Here is a 22,325-nt window from a genome sequence, read left to right on the forward strand (position 1 = left end):
GAACAATATGAAGGAAATATTCGCAGACTGGGTCTTTGATAATGTTGTTATTTGTATGAGTTGGGGTGGTGAGGAATCACACAGGATTGGATGGCACACTGGTAGGGTTCGAAACAGAAGTGCAGCTAGTAAAGTCTCACCGTGGTTCTTCTACCATGTCTGTACTATCTGCTTCCTCCTGGCTTTTCTTAGTTTTCTTTTCCTTCCAGTAATCATTCAGTTTCTGCCCCAATGCTTGCATTGTCAATCTGAAACACAATCAACTTCAGCTTTTAGGATGCAATACAATAAATACAAGCATTATTTAACTATTGATGTTCTTCATCAATGTCCCCTCTAAGCTGTCTGTGCTCCAAGGATTTGTGCACTGCAATCTGCATGCCGATGCCATTCACAGTGTTTCTGGAAGTTGCTCATTTGAACAGACCACAGAGAACAAAAAAAAGTGTGAATGCTGTTCTCAATCCCAGTTTGAATTTTATGATTTTCTGAATAAGAAACAAGGTTAAGAGTTAAGATCCATGTCGAAGGACTCAATCAGCATCCTTTTTACAGGCTGTAAAAGTTCTGTTTGCTTTGAAAATTGCCACTCTTGCATTTGATGAGTGCAAGATAAAAAAACTTTGATGTGACTCTTTTCAATGATCCTGAATTCTGTATTCCCATGTGACTAAATCAGAATATTGAAAATTAAATGATACAAAGAAGTTACTTCTAGTGTTCAATTACTAGAATGCTACTTAGAAATCACAAATCCTACAACATTTTAATTATTTTCCTGTTGATCTATGATTAGCTTCGAATAGTCCTCAAAAACCTTTCAGAACTGAGAAACAACAATAAATGACAAAGCTACAGTGGAGGGCATTGCAAAGTTGAAATTTATGAAATGCAAAACAAAACACAACACAAATTGATAAAGAGACACAGAATGGAAGATGCATATAAACCAGAAAGAACCATAAACATGAATTGTGAAACCTTCAATAGCTATCTACAAAAAGGAAAGGATTAGCAAAGACAAGTTTCATTCTTTTGTAGGCAGAGAGTAGAGAATATATGATGCGAAATAGAAAAAAATGGTAGAGAAGCTAAAGACTATTTAGGTTGGCTTCACAGAGGAAGATACCAAAAGTCTTCCTGAAATAGCTAAGATCCAAGTATTCAGTGGCAGTGAGGAACTGGAGTAATTTAGTCATGATAAAAATATAGTATTGGAAAAATTACGGGACTGAAAGTTGTCAAATCCGTGTGGCATGATGATATTCACACAAGAGTGCTGAAAGAGATAGCTATAGAGATATGGATGCACAGTTGATCATCTTTCAAAATTCTACCAATTCAGCAATGGTACCTGCAAAATGGAAAGTTGCAAATATAACATCACTGGTCAGGAAAGGAGGGAAGAAGAAAACGGATCTACAAATCTGGCTGATGTCAGTAGTAGAGAAAGTGTCAGGATATATGTATTTATGAACAGGATGCAAGGAACTGGATTGGTAGATGAATGAATAGGAAGGGATTACAGGGATATGGGCCAAATGCTGGCAAATAGGACTAGATTAATTTATGATATCTGGTCAGCATGGATGAGTTGGACCAAAGGGTCTGTTTCCATGATATACATCTCTATGCTTCTATTAGCGAGACCTAAGCATTAATCCTTATGACATCCTACTGGTCACAGCCTACCTACCTTAATCCATACTAGTAAAGTTAATTTTGTCTCATACCCTCTTGTGCAGAAATCTATTAAAAACCTCCTGAAAAAAAAACAAATAAACCATGTCCACTAGTTCTCCATTTCAAACCTGGTATACCCTTCATGAATCCATGTTGCCTCTGCCCAGTGGTATTTTTATTTTCAAAATGTTCTGTAATTACATAGAGTCTTTGCGATGTACGGCGTGGAAACAGACTCTTCAGTCCACCTCATCCAAGCTGATCAGATATCATAAATTAATCTAGTCCCATTTTCCAACATTTGTCCTATATCCCCCTAAACCCTTACTATTCATTTATCCACCCAGATGCCTTTTAAATGCTGTAATTGTACCAGCCTCCACCACTTCCTCTGGCAGTTCATCCCATACACACATCACCTTCTGTGTGAAAAAGGTGCCCTTTAGGTCCCTTTTAAATCTTTCCCCTCTCACCTGAAACTCATGCCCTCTAGTTGTGGACTCCCCTTTCTGAGGAAAATACCTTGTCTATTCACTCTATTCATGCTCCTCATTACTTTATAAAAACTTCTATAAGTTCACCGTTCAGTCTATTATGCGCCAGCAAAAATAGCCCCAATCTATATATTTCAATGATTTGGATGTGAGGACCAATTGTAATATTTCCACGTTTGTGGTAGGAATGAGAGTTGAGGAGGATACAAAGAGCTTCAAGGGAATTTAGGCAGGTTGAGTGAGTGGAAAAGAGTGTGGTAGATTGAATATAATGTAGGTTGCAGGTTATTTTTTTTTGGAGAAACTGAAGTGCAGAATAAACGGTGAAATTGGCAAATTCTGATATCCAAAGAATCCTTAGGTGCCCTAATTCATAAGTCATTCAAATTTAGTATGCAGGTCCAGTAAGGAATTCAAAATACACACAATACATTAGCCTTCTCGCAAGAGGGTTTAAATATAGGAGCGAAGAATTCTTTGTTAAACAACATAGAACACGAGTGAGACTGAATCTGAAGTACTGGATGCAATTCTGGTCCTATTTCCTAAGAAGGCATATTCTTGCCATACAGCAAATACAGTTCACTAGAATGATTCCAAAGAGGGTGGGATTCTCCTATGACAAGTGGAGACTGTATTCTCTGGAGTTCAGCTGAGGACAGCTGATGCTGTTCCAGTGAAGGTGGCCATTAATTCCGGAAGGCACCTTCATTGGTTAAAAAGTGTCCAACCAGCCCCACCTCCATCACCAAAGATAACACGACTTACCTGGCAGTTGCCTCATGCAGTATGTAACCCAAATGAATTACCCACTTATGTGTGACTAAACAATCTCAAAGAAAACTTTATAGAAACAGAAATGATTGTTCCAGGTAATATGGAATATTAATTGCAATCAAACTGGGATGCCACAAATTGACAAGGTAACTTTTGGACACCTACCAGGAACAATTTATGAATAACATAAGAACAGAAATACAGTGCTTCCAGTTCTGAATAATTCCACACTATTTCCACATTATTATTTCCATACTAGATAGTTAAGTCATTGAATATTAGGGACAACTGAATTCATAATTTAAAAGAAATTATTTAACAATGTGCCCTTGTGACTTTTAGTTCTTTTAAATAACAACTTGCGAATAAAAATTTATTTAAGAAGCATCAACACAACACAGCAAGGTATTTGTGATAACCGCACAAGTATTTTACATAATTAGTAAATGTTGCAGTTATTCTTGTGTGATACTGGCACAGCCATTGATTATATTCCAGGTTACCTGTGGACATATCAAACCTGTTTTGCCAACATATCTTTTCTTTAAAAAAGGGACTTCTCCAGTCAAACAAATTACTGTGGATATAAATACAGTGGTTGTCTGGAGAGAGAGAGAGAGAGAGACACACACACACAGAGACCCTGAAAAGTTTCACTTGACCCAGTGTCAAGGAAGCTACAAAGGGATGAACTTAAATGGGGAAAAATGCACTACAAACAAACATATTCTCCTGACATTCATCTCAGAATTGGAACAAGATGGCAGAAAACACAGCTGTTTGGGCAAGAAACAAGTTGTTTGCCTTGCCCTTGAAAGAACACACAAGAAAAGTGCTTAGAAACTAAATCAAACCTGGTCTGTGTGTGCTAGAGAAAGAAGGTATTTGCTAGGCTGTATGCCAGGGGATTGAGGTATTGATGTGTATTAGCCCAAGTTAGAATGTTAGAGTGCTGTAAAAGTCACTGTTGATGAGTTACTTTCGAGTCACATCTGCATTTCAGGTAAAAGACTTTCTTGCTGTGAGTGCTGCTAGCATGTTGAAAGGAAACAGAACAAAATAAGTTCAATTAATGTGCAATGCCAAGAATCTCAGATTCAACTACACAACTAGTCAATTATCAACGTTTCACAATTACTCTTCAAAAATGACCCATAGAGATTGATTCATACATCCTTTAACATTGTTTGGACTAATATTAGATTAGATTAGATTACTTACAGTGTGGAAACAGGCCCTTCGGCCCAAGAAGTCCACACCGCCCCGCCGAAGCGCAACCCACCCATATCCCTACATCTACCCCTTACCTAACACTACGGGCAATTTAGCATGGCCAATTCACCTGACGTGCACATCTTTGGACTGTGGGAGGAAACCGGAGCACCCGGAGGAAACCCACGCAGAACGGGGAGAATGTGCAAACTCCACAGTCAGTCGCCTGAGGCGGGAATTGAACCCGGGTCTCTGGCGCTGTGAGGCAGCAGTGCTAACCACTGTGCCACCGTGACGCCCAAAATTTCTCACTTTAAATCTGTATGTCTATGCTATTAATTTGCATCAACTTTCATAATTAATAAATTAATTATTTTCTTATCTTAAGAAAGCCTGATTAAATTAGATCTTTATAAAACATAAATTTATTTAGTCTGGGAATAGGTATCCACAAAGTAGGAGATCTTTTGAAAATTAACCTTCTTGCAATGAAGTGTGGGCCAGGTGAATAAAGAAGGGGAACCAGTGTGCCACCAGTTAACAATTTGGGGTATCTCATCTTAAACCATACTAACTTCTCCTGCTCTACATTTCGCCTGATCCCAATAATACAAAGCTTATTCATAAAATGATCACAAGGATTTGCTCAGTGTCTAAGATATGTTCAAGGTTAACTTGGTAGATGTTTGAAGTGTTTGGTAAATTTCTCGATTGGCACAATAAAGCAACACTTGAGGACACCAAGAACAGGATATCCCCTATTGCTAAAGTCCCTGACCAACAAGCACATCAACAATTGACATTCCTGTTTTTCAAACTCAAGACTTTAAGATTTTTTTTGAGCCATGCCATTTGATATAAATTGACAGACAAAGGTCATCACTAGAACCATTTGGACAAATGTGAAAGATTATTCAATGCACGAATAATAACACAAACCTTGTAAAATCATTCCAAAACAAAATAAAGGAAAAGAGATAAAAACGCATGTTTTAAATCTTATCAGAACTCCACACTCCAATGATGCAATCTTTATTCAATTGTTTTGTTCACTTCTTTTGATTTTCTTTGACAAATTTTTCAAAAATATTTGACGCTTTTTTTACCCAATATCTCAAAGATACTTTTTCTTTGCTTTCTCCTCCAAAGTGGACTCAGTGGTTAGCATTGCTGCCTAACAACACCAGGGACACGGGTTCATTCCAGCTTTGGATTACTGTCTGTACAGAGTTTGTACATTCTCCCCTTGTCAGTGTGGATTTCATCTGGATCCTCCAGTTTCCTCCCACAGTCCCAAAGATGTGAAGGTTAGGTGGATTAGCCATGGGAAATGCAGAGTTACAGGGATGGGGGCAGGTCTGGGTGGGATGCTCTTCAGACTTGACGCTGTCGACTTGATGGGCAGAATGGCCTGCTTCCACACTGTAGGGATTCTATGATTCTCCCTTCATGAAGATAGCTACTCATGGCAACATAAACTTTGCTCATTTATCTTATGCAAATCCAGATAATGAGTGTCAGGTGGCTACTTAACAAGGATATAACAAATTAAGTCCAACGCTTATTTCATGTGACATTCCATTTACATACATGCACATTCCAGTAGAAGTCACTTGAAGTTGCTCTGTAGCAGAAGCTATTTTAAAAATCAACTATTTTGGCAACTTCCTTGAACTATGGATTAAACAACACAATTATTGTATTACCTTTTCAGGTGACACTGTAGTTATATTTAAGTGAATGAACTTATGGTGTTTCTACAACTACCTTATAGTCAAATAGTTTGCAATGTTTCAACTGCGAAGATCAACTTTCTTGTACAAGAACCTTACAACATAACCTTAATAGGATTTCCATATGCAGTTTACTTAACCTCAAGAAAACAGACGGTTCCAGCAGATTATGTCCTTTTTTACCCCTAAGTTTAGCTTTGTACCCACAAGCCAACAAATCCTTTTACACATTATATGTTCCACATTAATAATCTTTACATTAATCACTAACCTTTACACTGAGTGATTGCAACAAGACTCCATCTTAATAGTCCCATTTTCCAAGTTTTAAAATTTTCAGTGAAGATATTGGGCAGTCAATGGCCTATTGGTATTATCGCAGGATTGTTAATCCAGAGACCCAGATAACGTTCTCATAGAATTAATCATAGAATCCCCAGATTGTGGAAACAGGCCATTCAGCCCAACAAGTCCACACTGACCCTCCAAAGAGTAACCCACCCAGATCTATTCCCCTATTCGTTTACTCTACATATGCCCCCTGACTAATGCACCTAACCTATACATCCCTGAACACTAATGGCAATTTAGCATGGCCAATTCACCTAACCTGCACATCTTTGGACTGTGGGAGGAAACCAGAGCACCTGAAGGGAAGAATGTGCAAACTCTATACAATCAGTCAGTTCTGGGGACCAAGGTTCGAATCCCGCTATGCTGGATGATGGAATTTGAATTCAATAAATATCTGGAATTAAGAATCTAATGACTACTTTAAAACCATTGCCAATTGTTGGAAAAACCCATCTGGTTCACTAATGTCCTTTAAGGAGGAAACTACCATGCTTACTCGGTCTGGCCTACATGTAACTCCAAACCCACAGCAATGTGGCTGACTCTCAATTGCCCTTTAGGCAATTAGGGATGGGCAATAAATGCTGTCTGATCAGCAACATCCTCATCCCATGAATGAATAAAGAGAAGTATTAAAAGATCCAGAATGACCTTTCTGTGCATATAGAAGAAAGAACAATTAACTTGCAAGCAGCAATACAATAAGATTTGGCCACCTGCAAAATTCAGAGGAAAATATCCTCTGTTCTGTGAAGCATTGAAGACTATGGCCAGGATTTTCCCACCTCAAGGATGGCCAAACTGGATGCAGAAAACAACTTCATGAACAATTCTTCCAATAAGTTAATCACCTTCCATACCCAATATATAAAAACCTATGCAAAATCCAAGACTTCACTATGAGGTTTGCTGGTGAGAAGCAAACTTAAATACTCAAAGAATAAACAGAGGGAATGTGGGAGAAACTCAGCACGTCTGGCAGTATCTACGGAGAGAGAAATGTAGTGAGTGCTTCGAGTTCGGTACTCTTCACAACTATTTGTTCCAGATTTCCACCATGTGCAGTATTCTGCTTTAAATACTTAAGAATTTATTAGAGTTGATTCTTCAGGCTGTCAGTAGTGGAAAGGCTTTCCCCAATCCACTACTGCATGAAGAGGCATTGACATGATCCCCCTGGGGCTGTTAGGTGGAGCCACAGGATCTGTAAAGACCACACTCCAAAGAGACACAGGCAGAGAGCCATCTGAAGGGCCTGTCTGCTTGTCCTCTTTGATTTTTATTTTACTTACCCTCTCAATCTCAGAGATGCACCCATCTCTCCCTGACAGGCTAACTAGACTCTCAAGTTGCAGGTCTATGATTGGACCAGCAACATGGGAACACAGCCTGTTCTCCTTAATTTCTGGAAAGCTTGATAGTGACAATGAGGAGCCAACTGCTGAACAAGTCCCACTTCTGGCAAGCATGCTCTCAGCACCTCCATTTTATTGCCAGAATTCTGAAGCCAGCAGTAAGATCATACAATCACACAACTGTTATGCTGCAAAAGGAAACTATGTGGCCTATTGTATCTGCAAAGACCCTGAGCATTTTGGCTTACTGAAAATCTCTTGTCTTTTCCTTGTAATCCTGCACACTATTTAAATAGGAACAGTCAACAAATGCCCTCTTCAATAGTTCAACTGAAGTTGTCTGTACACAGTTCCAGGCAGTGCATTCCAGAACCGAACCAACCGCTGGGTGAAAGAAATGAAGGGCTCCTGCCTGAAACGTCGATTTTCCTGCTCCTCGGATGCTGCCTGACCTACTATGCTTTTCCAGCACCACTCTTTTCTCACCTCGCACTTGCTTCTTTTGCAAAACACTTTAATCTATACCCTCTGTCTCTTGATTCCCTTACAAGTAGAAACAGTTTTTCCCTTGCTATTCTCATCAGAACTCTCATGATTTTGAAAACATCTATCAAATCGCTCTTCAGCCTTCTTCTCTTCAAGGAAAACAGTCTTGGCTTTTCCAATCAATCCTCTTAGCTGAATTTTCTCATCCCTCAACCACTCTTGTAAACCCCTTTTGCATTTTCTCCAGTTAAATAAAATAATTAAATAAAAGCTTGCCGTTCGTATACAAGTTGCTCCGTTTGTTATACAGGATTAGTTTCAAGAGCAAGAGCAACTGCACAGCACACAGTCTGTAATAGAGATAGACCGCTTGATATAGCGCAAAATTTGCATTAGTGTGACTGAATTCCCCAAATATGACAGCCTAGCAGTATTATCAGAATATAATGTGTAAAGGATTAATGATCAAACATGTAAATAGTAAACAAAATCAGTAGCGATGTGAGATCACATCACAGACTCTGGAAAGAGATGCTATTGTGTATATATTGTCCTTAGTTAAAGCATGTGAATAGGTCATAGAATGGTGAATTAAAAAGTAATTTTGCAAAGACCGCAGACACAAGATCCTCTCTTAAGCTATGTCCGGCTCCCAGCAACTTTCAGTACCAATCACCATAATAATAAATTAAGAGTAAGCTGCCATTGTAGAGATATCAAATAAATGTTCTTGGGTTAGCACATACTTTTACAAATTAAACCTCAAATCCCCTTATAAACTCCGCTGACACACAAAGACAGGAAAAATATTGTTGAAAAGACCTTAGACATCAGTAATTGGTCACTCGTCCACAGACCAATCTGCTATTTGGTCCCAACCAAAGCTCCATCTAAACACAATCCTTTGGTTCTAGTTTGTTGCAAACCAAACTCCAATTATTGCTTTAACAAGCAGATGTGTAAATGATGTTCACGAGCATCAGGTTATTTGCTTTCAAAATATGCAGCAATTCTCCCGCCAAACTTGTCTTTTTTTAAAGCAGTTCTTATTCCATTTCAGTCAAGATTAAAGTGGTGCTGGAAAAGCACAGCAGGTCAGGCAGCAACCGAGGAGCAGGAAAATCAATGTTTCGGGCAGGAGCCCTTCATCAGGAATGGTACACAGTTCCAGGCAGTGCATTCCACAACCGAACCAACTGCTGGGCGAAAGAAATGAAGGGCTCCTGCCTGAAACGTCGATTTTCCTGCTCCTCGGATGCTGCCTGACCTACTGTGCTTTTCCAGCACCACTCTAATCTTGACTCTGCCCGCCGACATTTACAGTCCTCACTTTTGTCTTATTCCATTTCAGTCCATAATTAAAAACACAAAAAAAGACATATTCTTCACATGACTTTACTCTTATAAAAAGGAAAGGCCATTTAAAAAAAATGCAGTTCATAAAAAATACGTGATAAACAAATAACATAACACAACACTTAAAGCCATTCATTCTTCCTCTCCCTTATACAATACTGTATTAGCACTTCTTAAATCTTTAACTTATTCCAAAATTTTATACCTAGGACAATGCATCAGCAAATAAATTATCCTCTCCAGCAATGTGAATAATCTTTACATTAAGAGGTTGCAGCAAAGGACTCTATTTGAATAGGCTCACTCCCAAATTTTAAACTTTTCAGTCAAGACTAGTGGATTATGATCAGTGTAAATTTGTGTTTCCTTGTTACTGTATTAGACATAGACTTCAAAGTGTTGAAATGTCAACAACAATCTCAAAAGTCTCTTTTTGCAATGTAGACTACTGATGACACTGGCTTCTTTATCGCTGTCTCATTAGCTTGTACCAAGACAGCACTTACTAATAAGTCACTAGCACCTACTACCATTTGAAATGCTTAGAAAGATCATAGGCAGCCAACACTGGTTCATTTGTCAAGATTGCTTTCCGCTTTTCAAAGCTACTTGGCTTTCTACTGACCATCCACTTTTGCTTGTTACTTCAACAAATTTGTGATTAAAGATTCAGCTATTGGTGAATATCTGGTGAAGTCCGCATGTGTCTAAAACTTCGTGAATTGTTGTTAGTTTTAGGAACAAGTTATTCTATTAAAGCCTTCACTTTTGCTGTCCTTAGTAACACTTGTCATTGCCCCACAATATGACCTAAATCAGCGACTCTTGATTTTCAGAATTCACCCTTGATTAAATTTATTATTCAGCCAGCTGACTGTAATTGTTTAAACAAGTCTTCCACCTGTTTTGCATGCACTTCCTATGTGTTATCATAGAGCAGAACATCACCTAAATATACCAGGCAGTAATGAACCTCGGCTATGACTTCATTGAATAATCTCTGGAATGTAGCTTGAGTGTTCTTTACCCAAATGGCATCATTTGACATCGGTACAATTCATTTCATGTGACAAAAGTGAATATTTCTTTTGCCCTTCATATTAGTGGCACTTGCCAATACCCCATCTATAGAACAATCCTAGAAAGGAATGAGGCACTGCCAACCAATCAATGCAGTCTTCCAAGGGTGGAATTGGGCATGAATCTGTCCTCGTGACCACATTCACCTTTCTATAATTATTGCGAGGTATAGTTGATCCCTCTGGTTTAGGAATGAACACGATTGATAAACTGCAGATACGTTGATTAGGTTTAACCACCTGATTCTCTAGCATGTACTGAATTTCCATTTCCACCTAAACTTGTTTTTCTGGGCTCAACCAATAAGAATGTGATTTTATCAATCCTGGCTCTCCCATGTTTTCACATTATGTCTAGCTAATTTAATACATCTAGTTGTATCAGTGCAGATAACCTCATATATTCTCAGTAGTTTTACCAGATCCTCCCACTGTCATTGTTCTAAATAAAGTAACACAATGTATAACGGCTCAATATTTGTGTTAGCTAGCTGAATTGTAAGAGCTTTGCTTTGAGAACTGTTTACCTCTTCTTCGACCTTACTCTTATTATCTCTATCATCTTCCATTACTCTTACCACCTAACGCATTTGTTCCTCCTTATCATCTCCACTACAAATGATACTGTTTCAGCACGTTCAAGAGTAATTTTTAGATAAGTCACTTTACTAACTCTCGTAACTATATGGACCACTTAGGTTTGCTTACAGAGATTGATCTTACAACTAAGAGATCTGAGGTAAATACTGCTGTTAGTACCGAAGTACATAGGATAGGTACCATTATTTAATAAACAAACTACATGCACAGGACTATGAGGATATGTTCAATTCCTCATCAAAACTCAGTTTTGAATATAATAATATGCTGGAACTCCTTCAGCCTCAGATGTCTATGTTAACCTGCTTAAATCTGGATCTGAATCCAGAGCCTCAATTAATGATGACATGCCAAACACTTATTTTGAACTATCCTTATTCTTAAATTGACATCTGCTTGTGGTATTCCTGTGACCTCTGGTGTCAGATTTTGTTCAGCCATTGCTATGGTCACCAAACAAAATGGAAAAATACCTGGATCTCATAGGGTCATAGAGATGTACAGCATGGAAACAGACCCTTCGGTCCAACCCGTCCATGCTGACCAGATATCCCAACCCAATCTAATCCCACCTGCCAGCACCAGGCCCATATCCCTCCAAACCCTTCCTATTCATATACCCATCCAAATGCCTCTGAAATGTTGCAACTGTATCAGTCTCCACCACTTCCTCTGGCAGCTCATTCCATACACGTACCACCCTCTGTGTGAAAAAGTTGGATCTGTTCCTGCAATTGTTCCATCCCTTTAGTATCAACTGGACTTTCTGTGAATATGTAACTTTCACTCCTGTCTAATGATTCCCCAGAAGTAAATCAACTCCATTTCCATGTAATTTTTATAACTATCTCAATGAGCCCAGACTTCAAATCACATTCCAATTGGAACTTATAAAATGAAACTGGGATATACTCTCCACCTATCCCATTTACCAACTCTCCAGCTTGTTATTTAAATGTTCTGAGGGAAAACTAAATCCTTGTCCTGCAAGAGAGTTTGAGTAGTCCCTGTATTCCATAGTATAGTTATGGACTTCTCTGTATCTTCTGAAGAAAGAGGAGTTTTCTTCCCTTTAGGTAAAAATCCCTCATATCTTTCATTTATCCTTTGTACTTCTTCTGTACTAACAGCAATATTTACCTCTTATCTCTTAGTTGTAGTTAAAGCTTTAATCTGATCAGTGGCCTTTTTCTGCTCAGTTTCTTTATTGGCTTCATTGTTAGGAACTCCAAAAGTCTCGTAAGTTTCCCTTTCAACTTTCAGCACTCTGAACAAATTGTCCCACCTTTTTACCTTTAGACTACAACATTCCAAGAGACCTGTGTTTCTCCAAACCTAACCTCAAATGTAATGCTCTGAGGTGGTAGCCATCATATTTTAAGTGGTCTAGACATCTTCCCAAGTTCTAAATTCCCTCCCTACACCTCTCCATCATTTTATCTTGGTTTCCCCCTTAAAGGCACTTCTTAAAACATACATCTTTGAACAAGTTTTTTTATTATCTGATACCATGCTCTCTTGAGCTGCTCTTTCTTACATTAAAGGTATTATAAAAGTTACTGTTGTATTGGTAACAGAATCGCCCAGTACAGTAGACAGTATAGATATGACAATACAGGGCCAACAGAATTATCGGTATACTGTAACCATAAAAAATATTCGTTAAAATGGGCCATTAGGCACAAATTGAAGTTAGTTAAGTCCTTTGCCAACAACCCTCATCAATTCCTTCAAGTCCCTCCAAGAAATGGTAAACCTTAGAGTTGGTCAACGGGCTGTGGATAAATCAGTATTCTCATGTTTCCAATCGCATAATAGCTTACTGCAACCATTTAGGATAAAAGTATTTGTAAATTACAGCAAATATTAATTCTTGTCTACGTTACACTCAATACTCTTTCATCGGTCTCTGGACTCGTAATCTAGAAGTCCAGACTAATGCTCTGAGGCAAGGATTCAAATTCTTTCATGACAGCTGGTGGAATTTAAATTCAATTAATATAATTGGAATGTACAAAAGTTAGTCTCAGTAATGATGACTATGCTATCACTAAACTCCATGTACTTCACGAATGTCTTAAGGAAGAAAATCTGCCATCTTTACTTGGTCTGGCCTACACTGATTCCAGACTCAAAGCAATATGATTCACTTTTATCTGTTCTCTGAAATGGCCCAGCAAGCCACTTAGCCCAAGAGTATTAGGGATGGGCAGCAAATGGCAGCCTTACCAGAAAAACCCTCAGAATAATGAAAAAAAAATTGTGTTGAATGACTTTAAAACAGTCTCCAAAACAGGTTTAAAACAGGTTTCCAAGTAACATGCTGACACACATCCAAATCGGAATGAAATGAGGTCCACATGCGGGAGCAGTCCTTAACAGTGAAATTTAAAATTGTGTAAATGATTTAAGACAAAATTTAATTGAGCCTTCCTAATTTATGATTTTTGGCAAGATGCAGCAACTAATATCACAATAATTGAATAAACATTCTGACTAGAAGGTCACATTATCATTGGTGTTAACTAGAAGCCACATGGATGAGAAAATCTCAAATTTAACTTCTTGTTCATGCTGATTTAGCTAGCTTCAGGCAACAGTTGTTACAGTTGTCCTCAATAGTCAGGCTGAGGAAGAAAAAGCAAATAGCCAGGCTCAGGAAGAAAAAGCAAATTTTCAGGCACTATTGTTGAATATTAGTTCATAGGCAAGGAGGAAACAGGATGTGCTGATTTAAGGTGAAAAAACCCATAATTGCATGTTTGCCAAATGACCACAAGAATCATTTAGTCAGATTTCCATTCTCTGCCACCCAAATAGGTCAGCTACTTGTCACAAAGCTGCAACTTGTCTGAGAGCAGGTAGGTCTCATGAGGGATAGGAGTGATGGAGTGTGTAGAGGATGCTTGTGTGCTCAAATACGTGGTTCCTTTCAACCAAGAAACAGTGTTGTCAAAGCACGTCCTTCATGCATTCAGCCTTTCATCTGCTCAGTACCCTGAGGCAAGGAAAACCTATCTCCCTGTACTCAAGAATAGAACTACCATTAAATTGAAACCCACAGCCTCATGGGTTTTATACCTAAATGACAAACCCATTTCTTGGGACTAGATAAAAGACTACTCTGCAGTCCAACTTTATTAAAATTGGAAATGGGTGCATTCAAGATAAGTTGCATTACTTCATCAGATATTTATCTTTGAATTTCTGTCTCAAACCAAGCCCACCTGCTTATTTTGGATGGAGGGGTTAAAACTCCTATGCCATGACCCCTTCTTACCGCCCTGCAGAGTTTATTTTCCTGAGCACATTGTGGAGTTACTTTCTATTCTCCCATTTATAACTTATTTATTTGATCAGGCTTTCAGTTAGTTTGTTCAAAGTTACTTATAGTTTTGATGTTCCTTGAATAAAGCCTTATGAGACAGTTACCAATTTGAAGAACTTTGTAAAAACACGAGTTATTGTCAGAGTAAAGTCAAACTTATTTTCACCTGCTCTTTCCAACCTGAATAGTCAGCAGGAACACGGTCATCCTTCTTTACACAAATACACCGATGACATTTAAATTACACCAATTAGTGCCTTTGCTGAAACTAAATACTGTATACCGCATGGACCAGGTATTAAACATCAGACTTTACAGTTTGTAGAGCTCAAGTTGCATCAGCAATACCTTGATCTTATAAACCAATGACACTGCTCCACGTATTGTTTGACTAGTTTGAATACTTACAAGATTACTGCAAAATCAGTAGGTTCATCTAGCAGAAAGTAACATGAAACCAAAAACAAACAAATTCAAGGGAGTAGGCCAAATGTGAAGTCAAATGTGTGAGGGAGGAAATGTTAATACACAAAGATACAACCACAATGATATATATGATACAATATTCAGTTATTGAAAACATATTAAAAATAAATTATTTCATAGTAACTGCAAATAACTTCTTCATGCATTATCACCATAAAACATGCACAACTTCACATTTTGACGAGGCTAGTGATAGTGGCATGGAGTTCTTATAGCAAGTGAATATTTTACACTGTGTAGCCTTTGTTCTGCTGAGGCATTTTATTTAATCTTTACAAATCTGTTAAACTACACTATCTATTCAAAAGTCATGATCCCCGATCTGATGAACGTTAAAAAGTCTGGAGCAAGAAAAATAAACAGCCATTGTTCCCACACATTATTGTTAGTCATTGAATCTCGTTGGTGTGTTTGCAGCAATTTTCAGCTTTTTCTGGGAATTGCTGACTTGTCATACAAGGGGAAAATCTCTTCTTTCCCATTACAAGACACACATTATCTGGGGAGGCTTAGGGATGGCTGTGTGAAAGCAGAGGTGGGAACTCCCAAAGCCAATCACTTTCACAGCTTTAAAGAGATTGTCAAAGTGATCAAGGAATCTCCAGATCAATAAATTTGACATTTGAATAAGTACAAGAAGTTCAGAAACTTCACTGTCACAAAGAATGGGACATTCATTCAGCTGCCTCTGCAGTTTGTTCCCTTCCCCAGGCCTTACAAACAAACTTCCCTCTAAAGTTCCAACTGTCATAGCCCTAATTCACATCTTTCCCTATTTTCAATGCATCTCCTGGGAAAAAGTGAGGACTGCAGATGCTGGAGATCAGAGTCGAGAGTGTGGTGCTGGAAAAGCACAACAGGTCAGGCAGCATCCAAGGAGCAGGAGCTGAAGAGCTTCAGGGCAGAGGAGACAACCTGGGGGTGCAGTGAGAGAGAGAGACTCACTGAGATCCTTGTAGAGAGAGGAGGAGAACTTCTTCAAGATGGGCATCCTTGGAAGCTTCCTGATGAAGAGCCTATGCTTGAAACGTTGATTTTCCTGCTCCTTGGATGCTGCCTGACCGGCTTTTCCAGCACCACACTCTCGACTCTCAATCCATCTCCTGTCTTGCCTTTTTGAACTCATCTTATTCAAGAGAATTTTTTTTCATTTACTCATGGAATGTGGGTGTTGCTAGCTGGACCAGCATTTTGCACTGGTCCCTAATTGCCCTTGAGAAGGTGGTGGTGAGGTGCCTGCTTGAACTGTTGCAGTCCATGTGCTGTAGGTTGACTCACAATGCTGTGAGTCAGGGAGTTCTAAGATTGTGACCCAGTGACAGTGAAGGAACAATGAAATATTTCCAAGTTAGGATGATGAGTGACTTGGAGAACATGCAGTTTGTAATGTTCTCTGGATCTATGCTTTTGTTCTTCCAGATGGAAGTGGTTTGGGTTTGGAAGGTACTGTTTAAAGATTTTTGGTGAATTTCTGCTGTGCATCTTGTAAGCAACACTGCTGCTACTGAGCATCGCTGTTGGAGGGAGTGGAGATTTGTGGATGTGGTGCCAATCCAATAGACTGCTTAATCCTGGATGATATCAACCTTTTTGAGTGTTGTTGGAGCTGCACTTATCCAGGCAAATTGGACTTAGAAACAGTCTGCCTGTTTTGCTATTCAGTAAGATCATGGGTGATGAGATTGAGTTGTCAACTCTGGAGATATCCAAAAGTCTTATCTTCTCAACCACATGCTACCCTTGAAAAAATCACCCAAAAACAAAAAAAAACCCAAATCCAAAGCAATTCTTCATGTGTCTCAATGATACTCAGCTTTATTTCACCACAGCTTGGATCCCTCAACAGTCTGTGAATTGTCACATTGTATATCAGAAATCCAATAGGGGATAAGCAGAAATTCCAGCAATAAAGCAAAAGTTTCAACATCACCTCAAATGGAACTGTACATTTCATGCTGCACTGGAGATATGACATAACATAAATCCATATATTAAGCTAGATGAAGTGATATTAATATCGACCACAAAAACGAGTGGACAGGTGATGGATAATGAGTTGTAAGGAGGGAATTCCACAGGGTCTAGCAATTATGCAACATTAAAATCAGTGATGCTTAAGAGGCTAAAATTAGATGAGCATAGATATGAAGAATGGTGGTAGGGTTGGAGGAGACTATACAGATGGGAAGGGGACAAAGTCACAGTGAGCTCAGGAAATGAGAATTTTAAAACTGAGCTGTTTCTTCATCAATGGCCAGCTTAGGACATTGAAGACAGGTTCATGGGTGATTTAAGACCACAAGACATAATAGCAGAAATTTGGCTGTTCAGCCTAAGTCGCTCCACCATTCAATCATGGCTGATAGGTTTGTCAATCCCATTCTCCTGCTTTCCCCCTATAACCCTTGATTCCCTTTATAATCAAGAAGCTATCTATCTCAGTCTTAAATATACTCAATGAGCTCGTTTCCACAGCCTTCTGTGGTGGTAAATTTCATAGCGTCACCATTCGCTGGCTGAAAAAGTTTCTCCTTATCTCCATTCTAAAAGGTCTTCCCTTTACTCAAAGTCTGTGCCCTCAGGTCATAGTCTCTCCAACCAATGGAAACATCTTCCCAACATCCACTCTGTCCAGGTCATTCAGTATTCTCTAAGTTTCAATTATATCCCCTCAACCTTATAAACTCCATAGAGAATAGACTCAGGTCCACAAACATTCCTCATATGTTGAGCTATTCATTTCTGGGACCATTCTCGTGAATCTCCTCTGAACATACTCCAGGGCCAGTACATCCTTCTGTGAGATGGGGTCCAAAGCTGCGCACAATAGTCCCAAATGTGGCCTGACCCGAGCCTTACAGAGCCTCAGAAGTGCATCACTGCATTTATATTCAAGTTTTCTCAAAATAAATGCTATCATTGCATTTGCCTTCCTAACTACTGACTCAACCTGCAAGTTTACCTTGAGAGAATCCTGGACAAGAAACCCCAAATCTCTTTGCACTTCAGACTTCTATAATTTCTCCCCATTTAGAAAATAGTCCATGCCTCTATTTTTCCTATCAAGATGCATGACTTTACACTTTTCCATGTTGTATTCCACCTGCCACTTCTCCACCTACTCTCCCAACCTGTCAAAATCCTTCTGCAGCCTCCCCGATTCCTCAATGCTACCTGTCCCTCGATCTATTCTTGTATCATCCGTAAACGTAGCCAGAATGCCCTCAGTTCCTTCATCTAGATCGTTAATGTATAAAGTGAAAAGTTGTGGTTCCAACATTGAGCCTTGCAGAACATCACTTGTCACCAACAGTCACTCAGAGAAAGACCCTTTTATCTCCATTCTCCGCTTCCTGCCAGATAGCCAAGCTTTTATCCATGCTAGCACCTTGATTCTAATACCATGGACCCTTATCTTACTCAGTAACCTCCTGTGTGGCACCCTGTCAAAAGCCTTCTTGAAGTCCAGGTAGATAATGACCATTGGTTCCCCTTGGTTTAATCTGCTCGTTACTTCCTCAAAGAATTCCAGCAGATTTATCAGCATGACCTCCCTTTGATGAAACCACGCTGACTCTACCCTATTTTACCATACATTTCCATGTATTCAGAACTCTCATCCTTCACAGTGGATTCCTGGATCTTACCCATGATTGCGATTATGCTAATTGGTCTGAATTTTCCATCTTCTGCCTTACTCCTTTCTTAAACAGGGGCGTTACGTAAGTGATTTTTCTGGTCCTCTGGGACCCTCCTTGAGTCTAGTGATTCCTGAAAGATTACCACTAACACCTCCAATATCTCTTCAGCTATCTCCCTTAGAGCTCTGGGGTGTTGTCCATCTGGTCCAGGTGATTTATCCACATACAGGCCATTCAGTTTTTCTAGCACCTTCTCCTTGGTAATGGCCAGAATACTGAGCTCTGCCGCCTCATCCTCTTGAATGTTTTGGTAAATTACTCATGTCTTCCACTGTGAAGACTGACGTGAAGTAATTATTCAGTCCCTCAGCTATTTCCTTGTTCCCCAATACTATTTCTCCAGTGTCATTTTCCAGCGGCCCAATGTCCACTTTTGCCTCCTTTTATCTTGATATATCTAAAGAAACTCTTACAGACTTCCTTTACATTACTGGATAGCTGACTCACATATTTAATCTTCTCCCGGCTTTTTTTTTTGTTGCTTCTGTTGGCCTTTGTAAGCTTCCCAATCCTCTGGTTTCCCACTGTTCTTCACTACTTTATATGCTTTCTCTTTAGTTTTTATGCTTCCCTCGTCAGCCATGGTTACCTCATCCTCCCTGTACCATGCTTTTTTTTCCACAGGATGAATCTCTGCTGTGTCTCCTGGATTACTCCCAGAAACCCCTGCCATTGCTGTTCCACTGTCTTTCCTGCTAGGCTCCTCTTTCAGTCAATTCTACCCAGCTCCTCCTTCATGCTACTGTAGTTGTCTTTATTCAGCTGAAATACCATTAACTCTGATTCTATTTTCTCTCTCTCAAATTGCAGAGTAAATTCAATCATAATATGATCACTGCCCCGCAAGGATTCTTTCACCTTAAGCTCCCTTATCAAGTCTGCCTCATCGTACAACACTAAATCCAGTATTGCTTGCTCCCTAGTGGGCTCCATCACAAGCTGCTCCAAAAAGCCATCTTGTAAATATTCCAGATTCCTTTTCTTATAAACCACTACCAACCTGATTTTCCAGTCCATGTGTACACTGAAATCTCTCAGGATCACCATAGCTTTGCCTTTCCTACACATCTTTTCCATCTCCTGGTGTACCTTGCGCCCAAGCCCCTGACTGCTGTTTGGAGGCCTAAACATGACTCCAACTACAGGTATATTGTTTTTTGACCTTTGCAGTTCCTCAATTCTATCCACACAGATACTATACCATCTGAACCTACTTTATTTCTTACAACTGATTTAATTTCATTTACTAATAGGGCAACCCCAACCTATCTTTTTGAACATTCAGCTCACAATCTTAATCCACTTGCAACCACATCTCCATGATGTCCACTACGTCATACCTGCCAACTTCAATCTGTGCCACAAGCTCATTTACCTTATTCCTTGTACTGTGTGGATTCAGATATAACACCTTCAGTCCTGTATTGATCGTCCCTCTTCTCATTGTCATTCGTTTGTCTAGTGTACTTGAAGTTTGATTGCTAACCTTTTCCAGATACTCTGTCCTACTTGTGTTTGTGCTGGAGATTTGAATAACTTCTCCTGAGTTCTGCACTCTTACCTCCTCTTTAATTCGGGTCTTCTAACTTACCTTATAACTGAACCCCCCACCCACCTATTTAGTTGAAAGCCCTGTCTATAACCCCAGTTATGCACTTTGCTAGGACTCTGGTTCCAGCATAGTTCAGAAGAAGACCATCCCATCAGAACAGATCCCTTCTTCCCTAGTACTGGTGCCAATGTCCCACGAATTTGAATCCATTTCTTCCACACCAATTTTTAAGCCTTTTACCTGCTTAATCTTATCGAGCCTGTTTCAATTAGCTTGTGGCTCAGAAACTAATCCAGAGATTATTACTTTTCTGGCTCTGATTTTTAAATTTAGCTCCTAGCTGTTCATACTCACTTAGCAGAACCTTTGCCCTAGTTTTATCTATGTCATTGGTACCTATATGCACCACTGCCACTGGATCTTTACCCTCCCACTTCAAGTTCCTCTGCAGCCCAGATGAGATACTCTGAATCCGAGAGCCAGGCAGGCAACACAACATTCAGGACTCTTGATCCTGATTACAGAGAACAGTGTCTATGTCCCTAACTACTATTCCCAACTACAACATTTCTCTCCTCTCCCCCTCTTCGAATGGCTCCCTGCGCCATGATGCTGCAGTCCGCCGGCTAATCCTCCTTGCACTTCCCTGTTCCTATCCACACAGGAAGCAATACTCTTGAACCTGTTGGACAAGGATAAGGGTTGAGGCTCCTGCAACTCTACATCCTGGATCCCTCTACCTGCCTCACTCACAGCCACAACCAGTTGTTCCTGACCATTGGCCGCATTTGAGTTAATTAGTCTAATGGGTGTGACTGTTTCCTGATACACAGCGTTCAGGTAGCTCTCCCACTCCCCGATGTGTTGCAATGTTTGAATCGCAGACTCCAGCTCATTGACTCTGAGCCAGAGTTCTTCCAGCAACCAATATTTACTACAACATAGTCACTGGGAACCACAATGGGGTCCACCAGCTCCCGCATCATGCAGAAACAGCACATCATCTGACCCTCCATCCGTATTTCACTTATTTAGTTTTGAATTTTTTGAAGTTTTTATTTGTTTTTGTATCTCTGCTTATGCAAGTTATAAGCAATGAATAGTTTGTATCCAATAAATTAACAAGATTCAATTTAGCACTGATTCAAATTAGAAGATTTAAATTTGAATTTGGTCACTCAGATTCACACAGCAAAATTGTAACAATTTTTTTATATTTACTGAGGGCAGGATGTGAACATATAAAGAGATAATAAATTACCTTGCCCACCTTGAATAAAGGGTTTCCACTGCAAATGAGCCAAGGCATGAATAGATGAACCAAGATTGCAAACCGTCAGTTTCTGCCTTAGATAGTTGCCAGGGAGATGCCAGGAAATGAGCTTGCAGCAGGGATTAAAGATAATGGCTTTAGTCTTCTCAATACTTACTTGGAGAAAATGTTGGTTAATTCAGTACTGAATAGCAGATAAAGAGTCTGATAAGTTAACAACAGAGCAAGAGCCAAGAGAGTTGGTGGTAGAGTAGAACTGGGTTTAGTGGGTGTACAGGTAAAAATTGATGGGTTTTTTTTGGATTATTTCACTGAATAAGCAAGATATCATAGATGAGGTTGCAGGAGCAGGAAGCCATTGCAGATGATAACTATCTAGTCAGGTAAGCTGGAATCAACTAAGTGTAGTCTCCAAGAGTGTGCTGCTGGAAAAGCAAAGCTGGTCAAGCAGCAAGGGAATCAACGTTTCGAGCATAAGCTCTTCATCACTCTCCTGCTCATCGGATGCTGCCTGACCAGCTGTGCTTCACCAGCACCACACTCTTTGACTCTGATCTCCAGCATCTGCATTGCTCACTTTCTCCTAAGTGTAGTCTTGCCTAATGAGGCAATAGTGGAAAAGCACTGGAGGAGTCTTGCGTGGTCAACCATGTAAAACTCTGCAGACAGATTGAGAATCAAAATTCAGGATAATTTGTCTTTGTCATCGTCACACAGAATGTAGCTTGTGACTTTGACAACAGCTGTTTTAGTACAGTGGCAGATGCAGCTAATCAGATGGTCTCAATGCTACCAACAAAGAAATTCAGAACCCCTATGTATTTACTGTCGAAGGTGAAAGTTGAGGAGACAGGGC

General features: G+C 39.6%; 1 protein-coding gene across 4 annotated transcripts in view; it reads right to left on the bottom strand.

Annotated features, from left to right (window-relative positions):
- LOC140495886 (MORC family CW-type zinc finger protein 4) overlaps positions 1-22,325 on the bottom strand; it is a 140,266-nt gene that overhangs the window by 39,179 nt on the left and 78,762 nt on the right. For all 4 annotated transcript variants that reach the window (XM_072595130.1, XM_072595129.1, XM_072595133.1 and 1 more), the window contains one exon: positions 141-248. In XM_072595130.1, coding sequence (XP_072451231.1) covers positions 141-248 — 108 coding nt within the window. The remainder of the gene's footprint in view (positions 1-140; positions 249-22,325) is intronic.

The sequence above is a fragment of the Chiloscyllium punctatum genome, chromosome 25 (assembly GCF_047496795.1).
Source record: "Chiloscyllium punctatum isolate Juve2018m chromosome 25, sChiPun1.3, whole genome shotgun sequence".
In the NCBI taxonomy this organism is placed as follows: domain Eukaryota; kingdom Metazoa; phylum Chordata; class Chondrichthyes; order Orectolobiformes; family Hemiscylliidae; genus Chiloscyllium; species Chiloscyllium punctatum.